The 21,558-nt window shown below is 36.9% G+C and overlaps 1 protein-coding gene, 1 long non-coding RNA gene and 1 other non-coding gene across 5 annotated transcripts; 1 reads left to right on the forward strand and 2 right to left on the reverse strand.

The window, feature by feature from the left end:
• The first annotated feature begins 3,493 nt into the window (after window positions 1-3,493).
• On the forward strand, window positions 3,494-16,159 carry LOC121969687 (vacuolar-sorting protein BRO1-like). Its single transcript, XM_042519911.1, has 8 exons — window positions 3,494-4,329; window positions 5,433-6,383; window positions 7,708-7,797; window positions 8,519-8,587; window positions 9,176-9,316; window positions 10,043-10,091; window positions 15,092-15,195; window positions 15,357-16,159. Exons 1-8 carry the CDS (start codon window positions 3,661-3,663, stop codon window positions 15,861-15,863), a joined length of 2,580 nt encoding a protein of 859 aa, XP_042375845.1. The 5' UTR covers window positions 3,494-3,660; the 3' UTR covers window positions 15,864-16,159.
• A 1,144-nt stretch (window positions 16,160-17,303) lies between these two features.
• LOC121969688 lies at window positions 17,304-20,554 on the reverse strand. 3 transcript variants are annotated; one of them, XR_006108613.1, is made up of 4 exons: window positions 20,380-20,554; window positions 20,053-20,193; window positions 18,248-18,703; window positions 17,310-17,908 (listed from the first exon to the last, which is right to left on the reverse strand). It is a non-coding gene; the product is annotated as an uncharacterized LOC121969688 (long non-coding RNA). The 3 variants fall into 3 exon arrangements; XR_006108612.1 differs by having other exon boundaries at window positions 17,304-17,908; window positions 18,248-20,275; XR_006108611.1 differs by having other exon boundaries at window positions 17,305-17,908; window positions 18,248-20,193.
• Window positions 20,088-20,190, reverse strand: LOC121974124. The gene has a single exon (XR_006109970.1). It is a non-coding gene; the product is annotated as a U6 spliceosomal RNA (small nuclear RNA).
• Window positions 20,555-21,558: the final 1,004 nt, after the last annotated feature.

Raw genomic sequence — 21,558 nt, forward strand, 5'->3', positions numbered from 1 at the left:
AACCTCTTCATCATCTGAATCTGTCTTTATCACTTGTTGGAAGGCAACCTTGCTTGAGAATTTTATTAATGACTACAAACAAGCAAATTCATACATACTTAACCATAATAAATTGTATTCAAATATTAACTATTCTCAAATAAATTCCTTACTGTGAAGAAGGTTGAACAATATATAGACTTGTTGTATGTCCTACCAGACGAGGATGCCCTAAATAGAATCTTATAATACTTGTCAATTACCTCCCCATTTGTCAACATCTCTCCATTCACACTAGAAAAGAGGGAATACACATTTAAAGCAAAGGGTGGCTCCTCCCAAACGAATTCTTTTGTAAACCTACAAAGTATAACAATGATTATAATTCATAGAATTTAAATAGAGAACCATATAATCATCTAAATTAGAAAAGCATATAATTGTCTTGACTTATAAATTAATTAAATCAACTATGTAATTCACATACTTTAGTTTCTCCAACACTTTTAACAAGTACGCCACATCTTGATCTTGTTTTTTTTTCCTTCGAAGTCTTAAATTGTTTCTTCACAAACTATGTCCATCAACATAAAAGAATTTTAAACAGTGAATTAAATCAAACTAATACCTATAAATTTTGCAAATATCTACTTACATCAATGACTTGTTTCCTCATTTGGTTATGTGAGGCAATCCTATCTAAATCATTCTCTGCCTCTTCTTCAGACTCATCTTCCTTCAATTCTACAATCTCTCTTTCTTCTTCCATATCATCCACATTAATTTTTCCTTTCCCCTTCTCCAGGACATCATGTTCCTTTACACTTTTTTCCCCTCTCCTTGTCTTGAAACGTTCTCTGCAGGCTCACATATTTGTATATTTCTCCGTTGCCTCTTAGATAAAATTTGGAGTCACAGTGGACTATCAATAGGAGTATCCCTGTAATCATAGCGACTTCTGTCACGTCCTCTCCTACTTCTTGTTGCAAAAGCTACTGGTTAACATTGAAGAACGTCTATAGACTCGCTATATTGAGATTGCACGCCTTTATTTTCTAATATTTTAAGTCTTTCATCCTATCATTCAAATGCATGTTCTCCATTGTTAGCTCCCTAATTCTGTTTGCTTGAATAATGCAATTACAACATTCCTGATTACTTTGCCTTCCTTCTTCCTTTACTTCAAACTGTGATGTCACCCTTTCACGTGTAATGCCATCAACGCCATCAAGGTTCTCAACCAATGAATTCTCATATTGGGTAGAGATTAGGTCAATCTGAATCTGTCAAAATATTAAAACACATGTTTAATAAATTCCTTTTAACCAAACTAAAGTCACAGTAAATCAGTAATTAAAATTTACCTTTTCAGATGAGACTCGTTCGATCATATCCCTCACCTTACTAATATGTGAAGGAATATTCCTCCACTTATTTATTCTTGCTCCTTCTATTTTGTATGATTTTTGGATTGGAACATGCTCCAAAAACCATGCCTGATTCACCATCACAAGTGTTAACTATTCATACATGTCCGTAAATTATTGTTAAATTTAACATCATTTTTAAACTTACTGCCAAAAGACCAGCAAAGCCCTTTAGGTAAGGGAGGTTGGTGTTAAAATGTGTTGTCCGAGTTGAAGAAAATATGTCCCCAATCTTAGGTAATTGTGAAGCCATAAATTCATGGATAGCTTCAACCTAGTTGAATCTAGCAAGATTCTCAAAATCATCTACTATATCTATAAGACATAACGGGACCTTATATGTACTAGAAGAAAATAAGACACAAAATATAGAATTTGCAATATAATAAAACATCATCTTCTCCTTCAACGCGATTGCATAAAATCTAAGCAACTCCTCAATTCTTGATCTAGTAGCTTTTTTTTTGTTTGAGAAGTATGTTAGAAAGAGGTCACCGCATGCTTTATTTGAATTGATCGGAATCGAAGCTCCTCGATTTGCAATACCAAGGAGCAATGAAACCTCTCTTCTTGTGAAGGCAACCAGAACGCCTGACCAAGTTAAATGATTAGTTGGCATCTACAAACATATACATAAGTATTCACCACACACTGGGCCTGATATGATATAGTATCAGGCCCACGTTAGGCCTGATACGATATAGTATCAGGCCCACGTTAGGCTTGATACGATCTCGTATCAGGCCTAAAACCTCTCGTTTGCAATAAGAACCCACTATCACTGCCATTAGTTGACTAGATTATTCACCTTTGCAAAATATTTGATTTTACTATACAACTACTTCGTAATAAAATTACATTGTACCTGAGAATCTGAAGGTTTGAGTACTTGAATCCCAATTTTGAAATATATTGACCAAAATACCACGGATATGCTGAATATCTTGTATGTCCAAAAAATACTAAAGGGTAATTGCTTGATCACTGCTATGTGTCGGTCATGTAAAATCACAGATCCATGATGCCTTCCTTTCTTTGTGGATGCTTGAAAAAAACTTTTAAAGCGACTTAATACACTGTTCCAATGCAGTTTCTGACCAACATCCACTGAACCCTAAATTTTGATAATTTATAAATTTTTAAATCATACTCGTTGAGCTTTTCAAAATCACAGAGTTTTAGATTAACAGAGTTTCGAAAGGTGATACATTTACAGATAATTGAAGTGGAGAGGACGATACACCGGATCCCTTTCTTTGCGCCATTATGAAAGAAGATTATTGACGGAAACAATAAAACCCTACACTTGAGCCTCGCAAACGTTGGATTGGAAGGTCTAAATGCTAGATGCCGCTTGATCAAGGTACGAACACAATACTTGGGGTTTCATTAGGGGGACGATTTCACCACAATATTGGAGTTGATATTGGAGACTTACGAAGAACACCTAGGGATGGCCGAGTTGACAGACAGAGGGAGAAAAATGACCGCAACATTATTTTTAAATCAAATTAATTCAAATTGTGGGTCGGATGCCTAGAAATTCACAACAAAGGAGGGGGCGTTGGCGGTAGGGTTATAATGAGAATTTCACATGAATAAACTGCGTCTTTTGGTAAAAATCAAACTACGATACGCCTTTTATTAAATACAATATCCAAGCCACGCTTTTTGATAAATTACCGATATTTTTTAAAAATACACAAACTTAAAATGTCGCTAGAGTATAATAATAATAGTAATTATTATTATTATTATAATTAAACTTTCCAAATAAAAAATTAGTTTTTTTAGTGTGCATAAATGTGTATAAATTTTATTTTCAATTCATCAGGCTATTCAAAATTATCATTAGAAAAAAACAACTGATTCAATTGGGGTGGGACTGTATTTTGTCTTTTGGGCGGATTGATTTTGGTGATAACCGGTGCAGCTCTGCGAAATTTCCCATCGGCCCGTAGCCGGAGATTGAAGTTTCATGCACATTTTAATTATTTCTTGGAGTGAGTATTTCGTATGGTAATTGGTAAATGCTTCAAATGGTGAATTGCCGAAACGAATATGATAAATCCCGAACCGGGTGCGGGTCAAAAGAATGCTAATGTGCTTGACCCTCGAGTCTCGATCCTCTCTTCCTCGACTGCATCTTCCTCTGGCCCTATCCCCAAATCTCACCTTCGCCTGCAAGTAAACTCCCAATCACAGAACTAACTCCATACGTCGGATCATCTGTATTCCGGCGAGGCGATCGGCGATGTCGTATGCGACGGCGGTCAACGTGATGCTTGCGGTGCAAGAGAAGAAGGCCTCCGCCGTCGATATCTATCGGCCACTCCGGCAGTACATCGCCACCACCTACGGCGAGCGCGAGGCGCAGGCGGCGGAGGACGACCTCGAGTCCGTCTGCCAGCTCCGCCTCGACCTCGAAAAGTCCCCCGACGCCGCTGCGAACCCTAACCTCCGTCGGGACATCCTCCTCTCCTACTACCGCGCCCTCTCCGTCATCGAGCCCCGCTTTCCTATCTCTCCTGACCGCGCCCATGTCCATTCGCTGACCTTCACCTGGTTCGACGCCTTCAAGCCCAACAAGAAGGCCTCCCAGCAGTCGATCCACCTCGAGAAGGCCGCCATCCTCTTCAATCTTGGCGCTGTTAACAGTCAGATCGCGCTTTCCGCTGATCGGACTGATGCTGCGGGCCTGAAACAGGCTTGCAATTACTTCCAGAGTGCAGCTGGGGCGTTCGGTTATCTCAAGGATCACGCTGCAGGCAGGGCAGCCGCTGGCGGAGCCACTGTCGATCTCTCCGTTGAATGCGCTGGGATGCTGGAGAAGCTAATGCTAGCGCAAGCTCAGGAGTGTTTCTTTGAAAAGGTCATCGCGGACGCCAAACCACCTGCCCTCTGCTCTAAGGTTGCTCGCCAGGTGATGATCCCTTTAGGTTTTCTTATGTTTTTATTTTGCATGATATTTTATTTAATTACATATCCTTCTATTTGGATCTTTGGTTAATTTTCTTTGAATTTTATATTGGTTATACTTTGAACTTGAATAGATATTTTTTAGATTGTTATGAGTTGGTGAGTATTGCCATTAAATTTAGATAGTTCATAAATGCAGATTTGAGTATAACATTGGTTATAATCGTGTGTCTTTTTCTTGCGTGAATGACCAATACATGAAATGCCGAATATTTGTATGGGTAGTTAATGTTGGTTAAAATTTGTATTCACTATATAAACATACTAATTTCATCAATCGCAATATCTGGAAGTTAAACTTTGTGGCCATCTTGGACAAGATTTTGTTTATCTTGTTCATATCTAGTCATTTTGATCTTAGGAAAACATGGCAAAACTAGCCTCCTTCGTTAAGTCATTTTTGATGAACATATTTTTTTAATAGTTTCTTTGGGAGATATCTTGTGTAATTTTTAGCATTTCTCTGGATTGCAAGAATCATAATTCTTCAAAAACTACAAATATAATTTCCCACATTTGAGATTGTCATTTTACTCCAGTATCCATCTATCATCTACATCACTGAATTTACTTGTTATTTTGCACCCATATTTTGTCTGTAAACTCCTTGTCGTAGTTTGTTGGTTTAGGTGCCTCATAATCAATTCATGTATTGCCATATATAAAGTCCAAATCAATCAAATGTTTGACTAAGTAGAATTTGATAATTTTGTTTTCTGCTCTTGTGGGGAAAATCACATTTTAATAATGATGGCGGTAAAGTGCTAATGGAGGAAAACACTTGACTGGGCCGGTCACTTCCAAGATTAGTTGGTTTGAAGAGTGGATATTTGGATTACCAAAAATAATTATAAAAAAAAATAATGGAGGAAAACACATGTGGGCAACATGACAAAACAAAAGCGTGTTTGGAAGTTTAAAATGACCATATCATAGGTGGATACAATTCATTCTACTGCAATTTAATTTTTATCAGGAAATTAACCCACTTATGGTCTTGTTTGAGATGGCATACATAAAATTGGTTCAATTCCTTTCTTGTTGCAGGTTGGCCTCTATTATGAGGAAACTCATGCAACTTTGAATGCTCCACCACTCAATCAGCACTTTGATCGTACATGGATCTCTCATGTACAACTTAAGGCAGCCCAATACTATGCAGAAGCTTGCTATAGATGTTCGCTGGATCTTCATGAGAAAGAAGAGATTGCTGAAGAAATTTGTAGGCTCAAGATTGGGATTAATGCCCTTGCTGATGCAAAAAAATCTGTAAGGGGTGTTGCTCAACCTTTGCTTGATGCTGTCAACAAACTAGAGACTAATATGAACCGAAACTTGGAGAGAGCTGTGAAGGAGAATAATCGGGTCTATTTGATGCGGGTTCCCGAAGCAAGTTCCTTGGCTGCTTTACCTGCTGCCTCTCTAGTCAAACCTACTTTGATGGCTGAAGTATTTGATGCTAGCAAGGAGACACTGTTCTCTAGGATTGTTCCTGACAGCAGCACAAAGGCTCTCTCCAAGTACACTGATATGGTAGACAACATTATTCGGACACAGGCAGAGAAATTGCAGCAAGGAAGTGAAATAGCTAGAGTTAAACTTAAGGAGATGGACCTTCCTGAGTCTATCTTAGCCTTGGAAGGTAACTTTAGTTTGCCTGTGGAACTTAAGGAAGATGTTGAAGCAGTCCAGATAAGTGGTGGCCCTTCTGGCCTGGAAGCTGAGTTACAGCAACTCAGAGACTTGAGGCAAGTTAATCAGGAGCTCTTGGTTCAGACTGAGGAGTTATTGCAGAAGGAAGCAAGTGAAGATGCACAATTTCGAACCCAATTTGGAACAAAATGGACAAGACCTCAATCAAGCACCCTGACAAAGAACCTGCAGGATAGATTGAACAAATTTGCTGCAAATATTAAGCAAGCTGCAGATAGTGATGCCAGGATAGAACGATCAATAAGGGACAATTTGGAACTGATGGCAATTCTTAACCGCAGACCGGTTGGTTTATTTCTTTAAATACAGGATTGTGTCTTTATTTGTTGCTGGTTCACTTTTGAAAACCATAAGCTTAAGCATTGACACGAAAGGTTTATTTTTTGCTGGTTTTTCTGTTGTCAAAAATGCTTCAGAACTTTGTTTCTCTTAGTTGCATTTTGTTATAGTGGCACGACAAAAAACCATAAAGTCTATTTTTTCTTCTTTAAATTTGAATTTTGAATCATGCTACTAAAATTTCATTGCACTTATAGGATGGTGACAGTATGCTTACTGTACTTTTTGTTTCTTTCTTCTTACAAATTGATTATGAAAACGAAAATAATAACGGAACTATGTTTACAGTGTTGAGTAGTCACAATCTTTTTATTTTCTTTGTGAAATTCAATCATATTGTAGATTATACATATTGATATGCAGTCTACTTATTTTCATCAAGGTATTAAAAAGCAGTAAAATGTATGGATTCAATGAGAGAATAAATAATGAAAATTCTAGTAATGAATGTGGAAAAAAGACAACAAAAGAGGGAGAACATGCTTAGGGAAGAGAAGGAAGAAAAGACGGTTGAAAATGTAGGTTGCCAACAATGTTATGAGGTGGGAGGATAGAAAATTAGGGGAACTTTCTAATATCAAATAGCCTATCAATTTTTTAAAAAGTTCTAATTTTTTTTTCTCAAACTTTCTTAGACCTTAGGTGGATCACTGGGATGGCCTAGACTGCTGTTTGAAAAGGCTGTCTGGTAGAGAATGTCTATTAATTTTGGCATAGGCAAAGCAGTGGAGTGGTCCTTTGCGAAAACAGCCTAGGCAGCCACCTTCTAAAACAATGCTCATCATTTATCCATGCCATTTTATTGACCATTTCTTCTACTGTTGGCCACTTTCATGCGAATTGTCTTAGTGCAATGTTTACAGACAAATTAAATTTTATTGAGAGATTATTGATGTTTATTAAATCGATATTCATTGCTATAATAAGTTACAGTTGCAAATCAGATTCTTTTATATACACTAACAAGGAATTATTAGTTTTCACAGCTACATTTTCTGCGTAATTATTGTATTTTTCCAATTAGTTATGTGGTCCTTTTCAAAATTCAGTTTTAGGTGGAACCCTTCAACAATTAGATCTTTAGTGTTTACTCTTTATTTTCAATATATTCTTTATTCTGGTCATTACCAAGGTTCTTTTCTTTTGCTAAAATTGTTTTTGATTTTCCACTATTGTGCTAAAGATGTTTCCATTATTAGGTTTTTCATCTCGTGTTTTGTGTCTTTTTTAGTCTTGATCTTCATGAGCTGACTATAAAAACATTTTTCAGATTGAATCTGCATTACCTAGTCTTGAAAGGCCTATTATGTCTTTGGATGGCAATGAAGATGCTATTGTGGGAGCACTTAAACAGAGCTTGGTATTATTCTCCTAAATATTTATCCTGGTAGTGTTCATGAAAAATTGCAGAATTTTCAGATGTAAACTTCAATTTTAAGAGTTGGTTATTTTCCATCTTTGATCGCTGCTGAATTGTCCTTTGTCTACATTCTTCTTTTTTATTTTTATTTATTTTTTATCTTTCATAATTAACTTATAAATCAGGAGTATTTACTTTGATAAATTTTAGTAGATTAAAATTGGTTATTGGGATTCATTTGGATTTATGGTAGTTCACATGTTGAATTGATATTGAGATGATACAAGTAACCAGCAAGCTCTTATTTTTTAGTTTCTTGGTGAATGCTTAGTGAACTAGTTTTATCACAACTTATATTGTCTTTTACTTTATTAGCTCTATAAGGAAGGGATTTTGGCATTTTATAGCACCACTCCATTATCATAACCTGATTGTTAAAATATCAGCACATTAAATTGAAACTGAAAACTAAAATTTAGAAGGGTTGTTTTCATTTCAGCTATATATATTTCTCATTAAATGTTAATGTGATGTTATAAAATCTGTATCAGATCTATTTAATCTTGTTGATTTTCATTCAAGATGTTATTCTGTTTAGCTTCAAATATTAACCCAAAAATGTTTTGGAGTATCATCTATTCATTTCTCTTTTTTTTCTTCTTGTTTTTGATATCCATGCTTTGTCTTGTGAATAAAATATTTATTATTTTTTCTTATTTAGAGGCAATTGGAGAATCTTGGCGCACAGAGGGCAGGTCTTGAAGACATGTTGAAAGAGATGAAGAGAAAGGTGGCTTTCTTTTTTCTTTCTGATGTTTGCCATCATTCTGTAGTGGTAGTATTCCAACAAATGCTTGTTCCAAGGGAATAGAAAGGCTGGAATTTTGATTTCTCATCTTGCTTGTATTATCTAATTGATAGCTTGGCCATTAACATTATCCTGAAATAATTAATATGCTCACTGGGTTTTAATTTATGTGAGGAGAGTTAAAACAAGTAGACAGCAATGTTGACGTTGGTAATTGTTGTTATATGCATTCTTCAGATTGACAAGTTTTTATCATCTGATATTAAAGATTTTATGCAAATTAATATTTATTTTTATTTTTCTTGGTTTCTTGTGTGTTTTCTGTTATTATGAATTAAATTTTTGTTGAATGATGGATTGTCATTAATTGTTGGATCATATCAAGTTGTATACAAAATTTTTATAGGCTGTCCACTAGATTTTATAAAACGAAGTGCCATAAATTATTTTGACTTAAGGTTTGGTGGATAAAAAAGTGATGATCATACCCGAACATATGCAATTGCTTTCTGACTAAAAAATACCTAAAGCTTGCTAGTTGATTTCAATTACTATTATTATCTCTTGCAGGATGATATATTACCAAAGTTGATGTCAAGCACAGGATCACAAGAAGATCTCTTTAGGAAGGAGATATCCAAGTATGATCAGATATGTGGAGAAATTGCTCAGAATATCGAGGCGCAGGAGCAATTATTGCTTCAAATTCAGGTTAGCTATTTTCAAAATTGAGGTTGACTATGCTGAATTGATAAAAAAAACTAGGAATCTCTTCAGCTTTTTATGAGCTGGTTATGATCTCTGTTTTCTTTTGATACTGAGCAATTGAACTCATCTATTTAACTATGGTATTTGACTTTTGCTAGTGGTATACTGGTCTATGTATTTTCATTCAAAACTTGTTGTACATCTAGTCCTGACTCGTAACTTGTGTGAAAGTAGCATTCATTGGTGCTGCATGACAATTTCATGCATTCTTCAGTTGGTAATTTAACAGTTGATCTTTTAGATGGCATACATGAATTTCAAGAGTTTACATCTTTTAATGGTTTCCTTACTTTCATAGGTGGTCTATTGAGCCATGCCCGAGTCTTATGCTGCTTTACAGTTAAAAATCAAACTCACAGTTCAATATGTCATTAATCAAGTTTTTTTTTTTTCACATCTTGACAAAAAATCTTTTATTCTTTAACTCTAAAGTGCCATCATAGCAAGAAATCTTTAATTGTTACATTTCTTCAATTCTCACATTTCTGTCACAGCACATAACAAGAAATCTTCTATGCTTTCAAAAAAAATGCCATTGTAACATTTTCATTGCTAACATTTAATTTCCATCTATAGGCATGCATGTTTTTTTTTAAAATGTGCTTTCCCACTTTATTTCATATTCTCTATATCTTTAAGTATTCTTGCTTTCCATGTTGCTTTTCATAGGCACAAAATGAAGACTTTTCTTCTGTTTTCAATCTGGAGGATTACAAAGGTATGTTTTTGCTCTTTGCTGCCTTTCTTTCTCAATTTAGTTTATTTATACGGTTTCTTTAATTATGCATTTAGTTGGTGAATCATTTATTAATGATACTCAGTTGTGAAACATTTTCTATATTGGTAATCAATTTTCTTTTCTTCTTTTTTTATATTTTCTTTAATGGGCAAAAATCAAAGGGGCGCTCCATTTTATCGGAATCGTCAAAGGAGCGACTCTTTTTGATTTTTAATCAAAAGGGCATCCCTCCCCACTAGCCCCTCCCCCGTCCTGTCATAAAATGACACAGCTCCCTTTGGTATTATGACATTATTAACTCTTGCCACATGTATTAAATCCTAAACCGATCCCATCATCAGCCAGTTGTACAAACACGACGAGTTCACGTTACAAAACTATAGTTGATGCAATGTTGTAACAGTTACAGTCTCGTAGATACTACCATAGTTATAGCAGTTACAATTCATAGCTGTTACAATGTGAATGCTGTTGAACAAGACAAGTTTGTAGTGTAGCAGTTATAAAATTATAACTGAAGTAGGTTCTAGCAGCTTTACGTAGCAGCTATCGTAGTTGTTATAATGTGAATGTTCTTGAACACGTCAAATCCGCTTGACCGATTTAAGATTTAATGCATGTGGCAGAAAATAATAATGTTAAACACTGTACGGACCACCTTGTTATTTTACAGGGAGGCTGATGGGGGTGGGGGTGGTGGGGGTGGTTTGATTAAAAATAAAAAAAGGTCTTTTAATTATATAACTTCTTGATTCCAAAAAAAAAAAAGGGGTAGTCCTTTGAATTTGGCCCTTCTTTATTATATAACTTACAGGCCATACATTGACCCTATCCTTGTGTAACGGGTCAATTTTCCAAACTTAGATCGCTAGGTAAATCAGAATCGTTTGATTCAAGATTTATATCATGCAATACATTATGATTTACTTATAAAACAACAAGGTCTTTTACATATGAGCTGAAAATGAAAAGAAGTATGATGATTTGGTTCGATTTAATATGAATATTATCTTATATAATTCTAAAAAAAATAAGAAAAAAAACCAATAACTTAAATCTAACCAAGTAAATTTAACTAAGAAATTTTAAATTAAACTCAACATATTGGAAATTCAACCAAAATCAATAAAAAGGAAAGAAAGTAATTAAGGTGATATATGAGAAAAGTACTTAGGTCAAAGAAAGTGGAACCTTAAAAGTCAATGAAATGATGATATGTTTTCACATAGAGACACATAATTAAGGTGGCCTAGACACCTAATAAAAATTGAGAAAAATAAGTCTTATTACATTAGTACATAATGAGAATAAGGTTGAAACTGATTGTGATTTAAAAGTCAATCTCATATCAGAAGTCATCTTCTATACCAAAATCAATAAAAAGGAAAGAAAGTATGAATTTTGTTATACGAGAGAAATATAAAGGTCAAAGAAAGTGGAACCTTAAAGTCAATGAAATGATGGTACTGCGAAAGAATTTTTTTTCTTGCACATAGTTACAATTGATAATAATTAAGGTGGACTAGACACCTAATAATAATTGAGAAAAATAAGTCTTATCACTTTAATACATAATGAGAATAGGGTTGAAATTGAACGTGATTTAAAAGTCAATGTCATATCAGAACTTATCTTTTATTGGATAATGATTTCTCTCTCAAAAACATTTGTTAACTAAAGTTCATATAGTTCATTTGATTTTAATTTTTGATGGAATGAAATAAACAATAATTTATATATTATATGAACCTATATATCTTTATTATACATAAAAAAAATCAACTTACTTGATCTATACTATTCATACTATTAGGTTATTAGATATAATATTATATTATATTATTTTACATATTTTTCCAATCTCAGAACTATATAATAGATCTTTTTAAATACATTTCATGATTCAATATAATTCACATACAAAATAATTATTAGTCATTCAAAAATATGAACATTTTGGAGAAAAATAACTTCTTAAATAGAGGGTAACTTTATTTTTCCTCACATTAATAGAGGAAGAAGGAGATCAAAGAAGATTTAGCTAGCAATAATAAAACAGTATAAAATTTATTTAACAAATGATGATATAGTAGGAGATTAAGTCTAATGGCGTAGGAGGATTCATATAGTCGATTCCATTTAGGGTGCGTTTGGTTCAAGTTATCATGTATAACCTTGGTTATGTGATTACCAAGTAATCACATAACCAAGGTGATCAGGAATAAAACATAACCTATTAAGTGTTTGGTTCAACTTAGGTTATGCAACCACTTAATTATACATTTACTAATTTACCCATTGACCTTTTTAATTAAATAAAAACCTTATTCTCTCTTCTCACCCGTGACTTCTCTTCTCCCCCTCTTCGCTGCCGCCGCTGAACAGAAAAAGGGGAAAAGGGGCTTCTCCTTTTTCTTCTTGTCGCCGCCGACCAGCCACACAACACGTGACTTCTCTTCTCCCCCTCTTCGTTGCTGCCGCTGAACAGAAAAAGGGGAAAAGGGGCTTCCCCTTTTTCTTCTTGTCGCCGCCGACCAGCCACACAACGTGACTTCTCTTCTTCCCCTCTTCGCTGCTGCCGCTGAACAGAAAAAGGGGAAAAGGGGCTTTCCCTTTTTCTTCTTGTCGCCGCCGACCAGCCACACCAGCAGTGGTTGTCGTCGCCACGCAACACCAAGGAAAGGAAGGGCTGCCCGCTTCTAGCCGCCGACCAAAGAAGAGCTTTCTAAAGAAGCTGCCCTCTTCTAGCCGCTGACCAAAGAAGAGCTTTCTAAGCTGCTGCTCCTCCTCTAAAGAAGCTGCCCTCTTCCAGCCTGGCTTGCCGTCCAAGCCTGCTGCTCCCATCAAAGAAGAAGGCTAGCAGCAGAGTCAAAGACGAAGGAAAACAGAATTAATTCTGTTATCTTTATGGCTTCGGGCAAAGAGGAGAGAGGGGAGAGAATTGTGGAGGGTAATTTTGGGGGAAAAAAATGATAACCCCGGAATCGTCCAAAACCTTATATTTCGGAGGTAATGCAATTCCGGGTTGCATGCCGACTTTGCTGATGTGGCGGGAATCGCTTATTACCAGGAATCCCTAATTACCCAAACCAAACAATGTTTTTATTGATAACCTACCAAGGTTATCAACGATAACCCCCAACCAAACACCCAAAGTCCTCTGTCCTTGTTAGGAAACCCCTTTCCTCCATTCTCTATTGTTGTCTATGAGCTCTACGCTCTCATATTTGTTTGTATGTTTGCCTAAGCTACTTTGATTGAATGAACCTCATTGATGTGGATTGATCAGACTGCCCAACCTACCTTGATCACTTCTACTAACCAACTTGTTTAGATCAATTGGCCCACTTGAACCACCTAGTGTTCTTGCTCCCGTTCTGATTAGCCCGACCCACTTAGCTCATTCACTCAAACCGGCCACTGCTAAGGCTCACGGCTGTTTAACTTGGCCAACCCATACTGATCTAGCTAGCCCAGACTAACCAAATACCAGAGCTAATTCACTTTATAGACTCCACTGGATTAATTGACCTCCCAGATCTCACAACCTCATTGCTCGACCTCCCCAAATTGAGCAACTTGCCAAGATCAATCGACTGGCCCACTCAACTCGGATCAATTAATCTGCCTGCTCAAACTACATTAATTAATTAACCTGCCCGATCAAATCGATCCAGCCCATCAAGACCTATCTCTCAACTGGACTGATTGGCGTGCCTTTACCTGCACGATTGAGATGACTACACATTTATAAAGACACCCCACCCCACCTGTTATTCATCTCCAGTTCCAAATCATCCTCTCAATCACCTATTCGATATTACTTTGACATGGTAAAATCAACTTTCTTCATTCAGTCACTTTTCTTTGATAGAAAGAGGTATAATCTAGCTTCAATATTGTTAGCATTATAAATTTTTGTATATATAATTAGTTTTAATTTATTTTTCCATTTTTATTCTATATAAAAATGCCTAGAGCTGGCATAACTAGTCCCCTTTTTGCAATTGGCTCATGAAATTTTAATATATCTCAATGGAATCAATCCAATACTAATAAGAGATCAAGTGACACAAAATTAGTGGAATATCATTGAATTTCCTCTAAAAAACATCGATTATGGAATTCTCCCTATGGAGATTGTGGGCATAGGTTCCACAAATACACCTTGAATGAGGTTATATGTATATCATGGTGATACCAAACGCTAGCTGGTGATATCTGCAGATCGTTGGGGTAGGAGAGTCAAAACCTGTAAGGAGAATTAACTTCAATAGAATTTTCAGCAATCGTAGTTTCCATATGTATTTGAAATCGTGTAATTTCTTTAAATGAGGATCATGTTTTTGTGCATCTAAATGATCTCATGTATTTATTTATTTTTTAATAAAAATCTTGACCTAACAAATTAACTTGAGGACGATCCTTTCTGGCATGGGAACTCCAGACCCAGTTTTTGTGCGCTTAGGATTCAGGTATTTTGGGCCATGACAAACAACCTTTCAATAGTTGGGTCTGACCGTCCCAGCCATACACTGCTTGTGAGATAATAGGCGGATTTGGGCCCAGGCTGTGCTTGGCTCAGGTACACCCCAGTAACATCCCTAGTGGGAGTAGAGCCTCAGACGATGATTAAAATGGAGAAAATATGTGAAGATATTAAGAGCATGTTTAAGGATTGCTGATAACTTCCATTTATAGACAAGTGAATCAATTAAGATGTGAGGCCTAAAAGAAAATAAAAAGGAAACTAAGTTTATATAATATAAAAGGCCTAAAATAACCTAGTTATTATTTATGCTACACAGAACCCAATAGTGGGATAACATCCATATATCCAACCGTAGGTAGTTGGTATACATATGACTTGAGTACTGTAGCCCCAGGTTGTGCTTTAGTTCCTTTTGTACACTACGTCTTCTTTCGAAATGTTGAACACAGTACTGAATCTTTTTTTATATTCTAACCAATTTCAACAGCTGATCGTGAGAGGTGCTACAAACAGATTGCTGCTGCAGTAGCAAAATATAGAGAAATCAAGGAGAACGTCAATGAAGGGCTGAAGTTTTATGTTACTCTTCAGGTATATGCTAGTTTCATATATCTGACTCTAAATACTCTCCTGAAAAAATGGCAACTTTTGAAATAAATTTATACCTGAGTAACCGTGAATGGCACTGTTGTGACTCTGGGAGGCTACTGATGTATTGTGGCAAAAACTGAAGTAATCTTCCATTGCTTCAGGATGCAATAACAAATATAAAGCAGCAATGCAGCGATTTTACAATGACCAGAAGCATTCAATGCCGGGAAATGATTGAAGATGTGCAGAGGCAGTTATCTGGACTCAGCTTCAAAACTGATGTGAGGCCTAGTTATAATTATCCTTCAGCTGATCAAGCCAGTATACAAAGGAATGCTTCTCAACAATCCGAACTACAAAGCACTCCACAACACCCTCAGGCAGCCTTCCATCACCGACCTGGGGAACAACCAAGGCCTGGATACTCACATCCCTACCCTGGGTACACCACTCCTCAGCAGGCTCCTTACTTGGCTCCAACTGGTCAATACCAGCATCCACAACAGCCACCCAGCCATCAATATGGGCAACCAGCATATCCAGGATGGCGTGGACCATACTACAATGCACACCAACATCCACAAGGTTCGCATCCCCCGCCTCCCTATACAATGCCGTCTCCTTACCCTCCGCCACCTCATCAGGGAAGCTATTATAGACCTCAGTGAAATATTGAGCTGATCAGCTTGTGAAACTCCATTTTCTCCTCCGCCCTGTGCGATCAGTCATGTATAGGTGGTGTACCATATGAGACCCTTGTAGTATTTCATGGGCATATTTTGTTCAATAATTCTTGCATAGTGTCCAGAAACATATTGAGTTTGTTCTACTTTCATCATTCTGTTTGGAGTAAATGGAGAATTCTGCAAAATGATGTTTGACCAATGTACTTATTCCTAGTTCCTAGTGTTATCAATTTTTTATGTCCAGCAAATAAATAAATAAATCTCTTGGTGTGTGCTCAGAGATCTACTGTAGTTTGCCGAAGTAGATGTGGCGACCAGCAGAGGAACCTCCATCAAATGGGCGTCAACTCCTTAGCCCATCTTGGGAAACTAGTCATCTTTGCATAGATCAAGTGATCAATGTAGGCCAATATATGCATCTCCAACTTAAACAAGTGGTCCTGTAAGGCCATGTATTGTGAACTCAAGGGGACCAAGAACCGTAGCCTAGTTGAAAGTGGTTCTCCAACTCAAGATCACTGATCACCTAAGATTTGGAATCATTCACCATTATCCAGCGGGTTAAAATCATTCTCATTTACATTTGAAGTTATTACATAAAAGCAGGATTTTTTTTTTTTTTTTTTTTTGTGTGGGTGATTTCACATAGATAAGTTTTTTTTGTGGGGGTGGTATTTTCACATAGAAACTTTCTGTGTGAAAGATATAATACGTCAACTTTGATTATTACTCCTTGTTTAAAAAATAAAAGCTTCCATTCACAATCAAAATCAAATTGAAGTTAATACAATTCAACTAGTTCCTCCGAAGCAAAACGTGACCTCGACCTGCCTCCTGATTCAAGGTGCATTCATTTAAATTGGCTGAGTCACACAACTGAATCAACAACTCCACTCCAATTCGGATATGAAGACACACATCGAACAACAGGAACTTATCAGGAACCTATCGTTTCATTTTTCTTTCTTTCTACTTTACGGTCCAATTACTTGCATAGACATATAAGAGAAAAAGAGCAAAAAACATTTTATCACTTTCCTTCCTCTCCCTCTTATCTTCTATCCCAGTAATTCAACCCTTAGTTGCCTTTCTTGTGAAGGCATCATCAGAAAAAAACACGATCAGAAGCTCAAACAGCACGATAACAACTAGTATTGCAACCATAGTGAAAGCAAAGGCTATCCAATAAGTATCCCAAAAAAAGGTTGAGGAGATAGTACCATTTTGTCTTATAGTACTATTTTGCATATCTAGAGGGAACAAAACCAAAGATAGATTCAGCAAGCTTAAGGAGCCTGACACAAACCTCTATTCCATTTAGGTTAATAATTTGTCAATAGCAAGATGAGATAGATAAAGCATAATAAGGAATCTGTCTCCAAATATGTTGACTTCACTAGATGAAATTTCAATCACCAGCAACAGATGGATTCTTTGCCCACAAGCAAAGTCCCCATATGCTCTTAACAGAGCCTCATTAACTGATACTTATGATCGATGCTGCAACATTATCAAAGATAACACAGGATACACCTTAAAAAGGCCTTTGTTAGAGCTATACTGAAACACAATTCTATTTTGACGGATAAGTTAATTGCTATTGAGCATTGAAATCAGATACAGAATTCCCCTTGATGCATGGAAAGCCATTTAAGTTATTTAATATATCCAAGCCACTGGGAAAAGCTTCACTGATTTGGTGTAGAAATGCATCTGCATGAGGACAATAACACCGGAGACTTCTTTTCTCATTACAATGCCTATACTGGAGTGCTATGCCCTTGCAAATTCTTGTCTGCAAGAAGTAGATCATCTGCTCGGGGTTGACAGAGGAGGCAGAAAGTATTGCGGAGCAAGTGGAGAATTTTGGAAAGTTCTACTGTATATAATTGTTCTTTCTGCATCCTCAGTCATATTAGTTATTTAATTGTGCCGGTATACAGTGGATTGGTGATATTTTACGACATGATTTTCATTTGAGATCTTGCAACTGTAGTGTCATGCCCACTTCTAAAAACTGTAAAACTCTGCATGTAATTAGCAGAAATAAAACCAAGTCACATACTTCAGTTTTCACAAAAAGTTTAAGCATAAATATAGCAACCAGTCATAGCAGACATATGGGCATAACAACTGTAAAAGATTGATGTCTCCATATTCTTCAACTCTAGACTGACAAAAGAACTCGCATCTTTTGCAAGAAGATTGTAAACAAGATCCAGAGTATGAAAATTTTGACCTAATAGCATAACATAGCTTTGGAACTTTGTATAAAGTGACTAACTATGTTTGCATTGAATCTCTGAAAACCTTAATTAATGGTAACCTCATTAATCAAGGATATGTAAGATCTGATTCCAACTTACTCTTGACTCAAATCTGATCCATCAACTGTTGTAAGTCTTCTTTAACGTTGATTTGATGGTTCTATTAAAGTTGGTATCTGTACATAAATATAAAGAGCAGTCCGGTGCATGAAGCTCTCGCCAACCGGGGAAGAATCTATTGTATGCAACCTTACTTTGCAAAAGGTTGTTTCCGAGATTTGAACCTGTGATCTCTAGGTCGGGCTCCCCTTCTGCATCTGTACATAAATATAAGCCACTAAAACAAAACAAAACAGAGCATACGCACTTATCAAGAATGCCCAAGGATGTTTCCAATCAACAAAAAATTGACCTTACAATTCATTGCCTGAGATATTTCTCACTATTTGGAAGCCCTAAATTTTGTCTACAGGCCAAGAAATTTAGATTAAAATGTAGAAGGTTAACATCAGCTTCAAAATTTGCCATTGTTGTGAGGTCAGCCATTAAGCACACCTTGGAAAATGAGAAGATTCCACAGATCACCCAGGTTAGTTTTAGATGAAAGAACTTGCATAATAGCCTTAAGAAAATAGACCAGCAGAAAAATGAATATTATTAACAATTACATAAATCATGCAACTAAACTGGCAGACAACCAATTTAGCTGATGATACTCATTTATCAACATTCTGGGTGACTGCAACACAATCCAATTTTGTATTCTTCGCTATATTTCTACTGTCATGGGAGGATGGACCATGCAAGTAAAACAGAAATCACATAGAAATGCTTTTCCCTATAAAGTTGTTATAGCCTAGTAATTGTCAAACATGAATCAAACATCAACTGAAGTGTTATGAGAACTCTAATTTTTTCTCAACACAAGTCTGATTTTCCAGTACTCAACCGTTATCCATCATGAAACTATAGAGCAAATGGGGCAAACAACAGAACTAAAGTTTGATGTAATAGTTGATAGCTTTGTTCCTTTTTGACACATCCATTTTTCATTATTCAGTATAAAACAATGGAACATGAAAGTAGCTATTGGCTTCAGGAAGAATAACAAAGCTTGACGTTCTAACTTCTAAGTTAGAACTCATGTCTTCAAAAAAAATCAAATACGAAGACTGAGTAGCAAATTAACGCAAGGTTTGAGGTATAGAAAAACCAAAGGTCAGTTTGCTAGCATAGAAAATGGAGGAAGGTAGAAGTTTAAACTTAACACCTATGAAGAATGCAAATAAGGATAGGCAAGCAAGAAAAAAAAATTAAAACAACAATGGATGGAGAAAGAAATTGAGTTCTGACTACAGTAAGATCCAAAGTAAAATTTTTGAAGCTTATTACACCTACAAGAAAACCAAAGAGGAGACAACAATCATCAAAAAGCTAAATCACGAAGTTGGGGGCCAACATCGGTACGAGTTCTTATAGATTATAAAATTGTCTCTAGTACATAAGAACCTATATTTTAACTATTACATTATCATAAGAGTTAATTTTGTTTATATCATGCTTGGTATTTGAAACAAAATGTATTTTCACACCTCTTCACTCACTATATTCATGCTCCCATGAGAAGATGAAGGATGTAAGACAAATCATATCAAAATGATTTTTCTCAAACAAAAAGAAAAATTGTTATATTCTGATTTGTCAAATATGAATCAAAATCCATCAGAAGTGTTAAGATAAGTACATGTCTGATTTTTCCTCTACGCATGTTGGATTTTTCAGTATACAGGAGGATTCAAAGCAGGTATTTGAAAGTTCGCATTAGAAATTAGGCCTCCGTGAAAACCGGAGAATAGCCAGCGATCTTCCGAAAGCTAAATAATGGATTAAAAACAAAAGTTTACCCAGTAGTATCAGACGCGCGAGAGAGAAGGGAAAAAAAAATTTGGACCATTTCTCGATTTATGCGTGTCATCCTTGCGCAGGGGCCATGCTAATCTTCTCTGTATCGTTCCAATTTTATCGGATGTCTCCGAAGAGACAACCTGCAGGCAAGGGCAATTGCTTAAGTCGCCTCTTTTCTACAGTTGAATTGGCGATGTGGGACTTAACGGCCAGGTGAAAGCCCTATTTAAGTGGATCGGCGTCACTTGGCGAAAGAAGAGGCACTTCATTCCAAGCTCCAAAGGGGAGGAGGAAGGGGGAGCCTGAAGCAGGAGAAAAGTGCATACCTGGAGCAGCAGCAAGCAGCACTGCAAAGAGGTGACTGGTGGGGCATGGCGTCGCCTGCTTCTTCGTCGTCGCCGCATGCTGACGCCGACAGGCAAAGAGGGAGACGAGCTCTCCACCTTTCTTGTGTCCGTGTCGATTCGAATTCTACAACCACCGAACTCGACGCTTTGGGTTGAGTTCGGCTTCCAGCCTTCCACCTAAGTCACTTATTTTTAAAAAAATTACATTTTCAAAATTAATAATTAATCTTATTCCTTTAAAAAAACTATTTTATTTTATTAATGTTATTCTATTTTTATTTCTTTAGAAAAAAAAATGAACCGCCATCCCGTCCACCCATACTATTGGGAGGGAGATAATAGCCCAAGTGATAAGTACCTAGGCTATATTTACAGAGATATGAAATTCTACTAAGGAGACGTTTGTTTCTTTCCTAGGAATAGGAATGAGAATGAGAATCATTGTTGATTCTGTCCGAGCGCTGAGTCAACGGACGCTGGGGACATGACACGCTCCGCTGTCTCCGACTGTTGGTGTGGATCTCCGGCGAACCTGCAAAGAAACCGAACTGGGAGGGGTTTCCCGACGACGACCCTTTGACGCTCAAGTCAGGCAACGAGGAATGAAAGAGGCAGCGTAACTGTGGCTACAGTAAGGGATCGCGCATACCTTCGTTGACATCTGGGGGTCCTTATATAGGACCCCGGGGAGGCGCGGACACGCTTCTCTATGCGTGCACGCTTCCCCAAACATACCTTAACAAGCCTGATCCTGTCTGAACGTTGAATCAATGGACGTTGGGCACGTGGCGCTCTCCGAACTGATGACGTGGATCTCCTGCCGGTCGTAGGGATCTCCAGCAAACCTGCAATGAAGTCGGGCCGAGAAGGGGTTCCCGGCGACGACCCTCTGACGCTCAAGTCAGGCAAAAGGAAACTATGAAGTGACTTCGAATCTCAGAGAATGCGTACCTCCGGCGAAGTGTGAGGACCCTTATATAGAGCTGTGAAGAGGCTCATGCACACATACCGAGGCAAATACGTGTCCTCTAACCATACCTCAGTATGGGCTTATCAGAGGAGCTTGCCTGACACCATACTACTACAATCCGAGCACCTCTCTGATGGGACAGTAGAACCTTCCGTCATAGGCTTCTGCGTATAGGTTAGTCGCCGAAC

Source organism: Zingiber officinale, chromosome 4A (genome assembly GCF_018446385.1).
Source record: "Zingiber officinale cultivar Zhangliang chromosome 4A, Zo_v1.1, whole genome shotgun sequence".
Lineage (NCBI taxonomy): Eukaryota > Viridiplantae > Streptophyta > Magnoliopsida > Zingiberales > Zingiberaceae > Zingiber > Zingiber officinale.